This window comes from Fukomys damarensis, unplaced genomic scaffold (genome assembly GCF_012274545.1).
Source record: "Fukomys damarensis isolate Sample0158 unplaced genomic scaffold, DMR_v1.0_HiC HiC_scaffold_9, whole genome shotgun sequence".
Classification (NCBI taxonomy): Eukaryota; Metazoa; Chordata; class Mammalia; order Rodentia; family Bathyergidae; genus Fukomys; species Fukomys damarensis.
The window spans coordinates 402,309-407,986 of NW_022900921.1; the positions used below are offsets into that span (position 1 = coordinate 402,309).

Here is a 5,678-nt window from a genome sequence, read left to right on the forward strand (position 1 = left end):
AAAAAAAAAAAAAAAAAAAGACGATACAGGAATGTGTACTTTAAGAACAGTGCGGGCCAGTGGAAAGAAGTCCCAGGGTAGCAGCTATGCAGCAGGCTTTGACAGAAGATCCAAGAAAAATGGCTTCAAAAAGAGTGAGATGAATTCCACAGAATAGATAAGGATATATTTTTCTTAATAAAAGAATGTTTATTGGAAACATGAGGGGTACTAGACAGCTAGAAAAAAATCATGGTGTACATAGGAAATATTTAAAGAAGTTCAAGTAGTTGATGGAATATAAGAAAAGAGAACCCACTCTGGAAACATTCTCACTTTTTATGTGTATGAGTGACCGCAAAGGTCATGTAGTCTTAGAAAATGAAATGTGAGCCCAGGTCTGGAACTAGAAATGTTTACATGTGCAGACACTTACATAACTTGTATTGGTTTTCAATTGTTAAACACATCCTAAAGAGGAACACAGAGGCTTTCTGTAACTATAAAAAGTTGACAGAACAAGAAGTTTAGGCATGTTATTTAAAGTGACATAGGTAACCAAAGAAAAACCTAAAATAACATAACAACAAACCTTGATGGTGTTGGGGATTTTAAGTAAGTGGCTCATCCTCAGTTTTTATTGTGGGGAGTAAATAGTTCTTTCTAAAGTTGACAAATGAAAAAGTGATGCTAAAAATATGCTTTTTGGAGTTAAAAAGTGATCAAGAACCAAAACTGTGAATAATTGAAGGTCATTGCTCTTGGAATTGGAACCAGGAATGGAAAAGCATGTGTTCACTTAGGTGCTTACAACTGGTCCCTCTGGCTCATTTTGGACCAAACATATACTGGGAAATAAAAACTATATGTCTATCACATGCTGCCTACTTGGGTGGGGTTTTTTTGTTGTTGTTTTGGTACCGGTGATCAAACTTGGGACCTTGCAGTTGTGAGGTAGGCAGCAGAACCACTGAGCTAAATCCCTGGCCCTCACATGCTCCTTATTGTTTTGAAATAGATACACATTATTGAATAGCTAAAGTTAATTAGCATATTCATTTCCTCCCTTTTTTGTGGTGAGTACTTAAAATTGATTCTCAGCAATTTTTAAGAATACAGCACAGGGGTGAGGATTTAGCTCAGTGATTCTGCTGCCTCCCTCACAAGCACAATGTCCCGAGTTTAATCCCAGGTACCAAAAACAGAAAAGAATACAATGCAGTGTCATGAACTGTAATCACCATGTACAGTAGAACACTTGAACTTTCTCATTTCTCCTTTCTAACTGAAGTTTTGACCAAAAACTTAAAAAGATGTGTCTGTGTACATGTATGTTGATGATTTGTTTCACAGGTACATTTATCTTCAGTATTTTATGACTCATGTCTGGTACATTTGCATATTGAGTACAGATGTATGTATAGTCTGAACCAAATTAAAGAAAAGACAATCACAAAAAGTACTATTTCTAATCATTCTTCACTGAACTAAGTGGACAGCCTTCAATTTAAAAATTGTTGAATTAGACTTATCTGACCCAAAAGCATTATTAATAGAAAAGAATGTGTAACCAATGTTATAAACCTAGTAGAATAAATAAATGGATGCAATATTTAAAATGGTGCCTACTTCTCAGGTGGTCTTTAGTAGTTTTTAATCTGATGAGTAGTAGTCAAAAATAATAAAGCTAATAATATTGTTAATGGGAGTTTGATATCTGAAAATATATGGTCGGGCTACTCAATTTTTCATGTTTATTTTCTGGAGTAAAATGAACTACATTTTATGACAGAAATTTTTATCAGATGCTGGAAACACAGGCTCTAGATTTTATTTTTACTATAGTAAGAGGCAGTATTAATAGCCAAGATGTGTGTATGTGTGTATAATATCCTCAAGATACATGGCAGTTACTTTAGGAATTTTGTGTCTTGAGGATTTACCTTGAGCTAAGAATTTTTCATCTTGGAAAAACACATTCACTCAAAGGTAGATTTATTGGTTTATTTTCAGTAATTCAACTCTTTCCTCTGCTATAACTCCAATGAATTTTTTCTATTTCTTATTTAAACTAGGGATTTCGTTTCTTGATGTCTTATGTGCTGTGTTAAATTACCTGATTCTGAAAACAGTAATCTCAACTAAGATAATAAAAGTGCAGTTGCAAAGCATCTCTGAGTTCCTTCCTAGCTACATCTTAGGCGTCTGTGCCCCCACAGAGGAGTTAGCGCCGATCTGAGCCATCTTGCCTGGCCCTTTGAGTGTGCAAGTACTGTGCCTTGACTGAAACAAGCACAAAGATTTTCCTTGTTGTTCGCTTTTTAAAAGATAGTACATTTAATGTATAGTCTGCATTGCTATTTTTCCAAAACTGTTCTAATGAGTTGCTTATTGTATTTCCTGATTATAGTGCTGCTTTTGATACAGTTCTTGGGATTAATGTTGCAGTCAAGAAACTAAGCCGTCCTTTTCAAAATCAAACTCATGCAAAGAGAGCTTATCGTGAACTTGTCCTCTTAAAATGTGTCAATCATAAAAATGTAAGTTATATCTAAGTTTTCTTCATATGCTTTTTGTTAATGTTGTGATGATCTTCAGGGTCTTTTTGACATGCATTTTCAGACCAGGGATAAAATGATGATAACTCTGACTTTATTTATTTAGTGGTGCTGGGGACTGAATCAAAGGCCTTCACCTTGAGCTACATCTCACCCCTTTTTATATTTTATTTTATTTTTGTATCGTCTAAGGTAAGCCCACACCAAGTTGCCCAGACTGAGGTCGAGCTTGTGATCTTTTTGCCTCAGCCTCCCAGATTGTTGGGATTAAAACACTGGGAAAATTGAAGTTAGAAAGATGCATTGTGTTCCAGAGGAATTTAGGTCACTCAGATAAGGTAGAAATTCTAATTTAATCCTATGGCTATTTGATTATTTGTTTTTCTAAAATTAGAACAAATATATTTCTGTTTTTATTAAATGAGAACAAATATTAATAAATTAAAAAACAATTAAATATTTTTTGGAAAAAAGTTGTATATGTAGCTTTTGCTTTGTGTATAGACATCTCAGTTTTACTTAAATACATGTTATTAGATGATGTTTCATTCAGGATAGCTATACTTTTGCATAGTACTAGGCCACTAAATTTTTAGTGGAATTAGTAATATGTCTCTAGAAAATGATGTTTTTCTCGAATAGTACCATATGTCTTACTAGTGGTCTCTAAACATAATGTAGGAACCCTTGCCTTATGGTAAAATCACAAAATGTGAAATCTGGAAGAGGTTTTGAAAATCAGTTCATGAAGCCCCCACGCTTGGAAGAAGAAAGAATGTTTAAAATTACACTGCACTATATATTATTCCCTTTGTTTTACATTTTTGCTGAATCTTTTTAGGATAGGGATTTAAATATGAAATTGATGGATTTGTTTTGAGTCTGTGGTTTGGATTAGTTTTGATTTTTCCAATGCATGCTTTATTTTTAAATTTTTTAGTTTATAAAAATATTTTTTAAAATTTCAAACTGTACATCTAAGAAAGCAAAACTCCTTAAGTCCCTCTACCCACAATTCACTAGCATTGAGATTTTAGTGAGCATTTTTATGTATATTGTACCCATATATATAAACAAAATCAATCATCCCGCTTCTTCTGCTGGTAGATACTTTAATAACCATAGATACAATCCATTTTTAAATGGTTGCATAATACAGATTCACAATCATTTATTTAACAAGTTACTGTTGTTGGATGGATTCTTTCCAGTGTTTTGCTGTTATAAACATGGTGCAATGAAGACCCTTACACATGAATATTTGCACATTTGTCCAGGTAAATTCTTACTCTGCAAGGAATCTCAACACTCTGGTTTCGTATAGGCTGACAGGTTTACCTCAGTGAAGACCATCAGTTTCATACTTTCATGAAAAGTGTCTGAAAATATCTTTAACTTCAGAATCTTCCAACACTACATTTTGCTGATTTTTTTTTTACCAATCCGATAGATAACATATATCTTTTGTGAAGTTGAATTTCCATGTATTCATTAGTGATTTATTTTTACATTATTAATAATTTGATTTTCATGGTCTTTGTCTATTTTTTTCTTGGACTGCTGTTCTCATGTATTTATTGGAAGCTTTTATATAGTAGAGCAATCAACTTTTAAAATTTCACATTATTTATGTTGCTTTTGCCATACTAATTTTTTTTTCTGTGTCTTGTTAGTTTAGTTTTAATGTAATCAAATATCCTAGTTTTCCTGTCATGCCAAGAAAAGATTTTTCTATATCAGGATTTCATAAACATTTATCTCTATTTTAGTTTTTATAGTTCTGAGTTTTAGATTTAAATCTTTGTTTCGTTTTTCATATATCCCGGCATAAAGATTGCAGTATGAATACAACACTAATTTCTCCTGTGCCTAGCCAATCACCCCAGTCCTATACAGTGAACAGTTCAGCTTTCCCGGGTCCTTTGAAATGGCCGAGGATGTATGTTTGTGAGTCAAAGTGAGCCTCCTTTTTACAACCATGAAGGCTAGGAGGGAGACCTATAGCCTGGTCAGCTTTCTGAGCCCTCTTTAAGTAAACATTGTAATGCTATGAGGCAATTTTTCTTCTTCTTTTTTTTTTTTTTTAATGTACCTGGGATCAAACTCAGATCTTTGCGCTTGCAAGGCAGGCGGCAGAACCACTGAGCTAAATCCCTAGCCCCAAGACAATTCTTCTTTATAATATCAAAAAACACTAGTTTAGCCTTCATATTTCTAAGCTGTTTTAGAAATTTGTATAATTCAAGTTTTCAGAGTTAACATATTAGTTGAATTAATTTTTACACATGTACTTTTTATTTTACATTCAGAGCCAAAAAGACATTGCATTTTAATTTTGTTATAATAATGTAATAGGGACATATAAAAGTGGTTGATTAAAAACGCATCTTTAAAACAAAGTGCATCATATTTTTAATTGATGTTTAACTTTTTTCAAATGCCATGTAGTGGAATGTTTTGATAAAAGCCATAAAGATAATAAATACTGAGCTCTGCTGTGAGTTTTTTCTAGTTTTAATACTTTTTAATGTTGAACTTAACTGTTAAAATCAAGTAGAGTCTGGGCCAGGGATTTAGCTCCACCTGCCTTGCAAGTGCAAGGACCCGAGTTCAATCCTTGGTACCAAACACAAAAAAAAATCAAGTAGAGTCATCTGACATACTGAGGCATAATTAATTTTCTCTTTTCAGATCATTAGTTTGTTAAATGTGTTCACACCACAAAAAACTCTAGAAGAATTTCAAGATGTGTAAGTATCACTTTTATTCAGCAGTGTTCTATGCATCAATGACAAAATTTAGAACAGAAAATAAATACTTTTCATACTGAGGAAATGTAGGTGACCATCCATTTCTAATTGGATCATGGATACTACAAAACTGATGAGGCGCAGTGGCATTCTGCTCCTGTGTGCTTAGAGGGCTGCCTTCTGCCTGCCTGTTAAAGGGCAGATGGAGACCATTAACGCTGAGCCCTGTTTTACTGAACTGTAAAAAGCTGTTCTCCAGTCACTCATTGTTAGGACTTCAGGGTTCAGGTATTTACAAGCGTTATTAAACTATTGTATCATTATTATATCATTAAACAGTGTGTATTTCCAGACCTTTTTTTTTTTTTTTTTTTTTTTTTTTTTTTTTTTT

At 33.3% G+C, this 5,678-nt stretch overlaps 1 protein-coding gene across 4 annotated transcripts in view; it reads left to right on the forward strand.

Moving 5' to 3' along the window:
- Positions 1-5,678, forward strand: part of Mapk9 (mitogen-activated protein kinase 9) — a 40,727-nt gene that overhangs the window by 10,277 nt on the left and 24,772 nt on the right. For all 4 annotated transcript variants that reach the window (XM_010623741.2, XM_010623739.1, XM_010623737.1 and 1 more), the window contains exons 2-3: positions 2,390-2,519; positions 5,229-5,287. In XM_010623741.2, the coding sequence (XP_010622043.1) occupies positions 2,390-2,519; positions 5,229-5,287 (189 nt within the window). The remainder of the gene's footprint in view (positions 1-2,389; positions 2,520-5,228; positions 5,288-5,678) is intronic.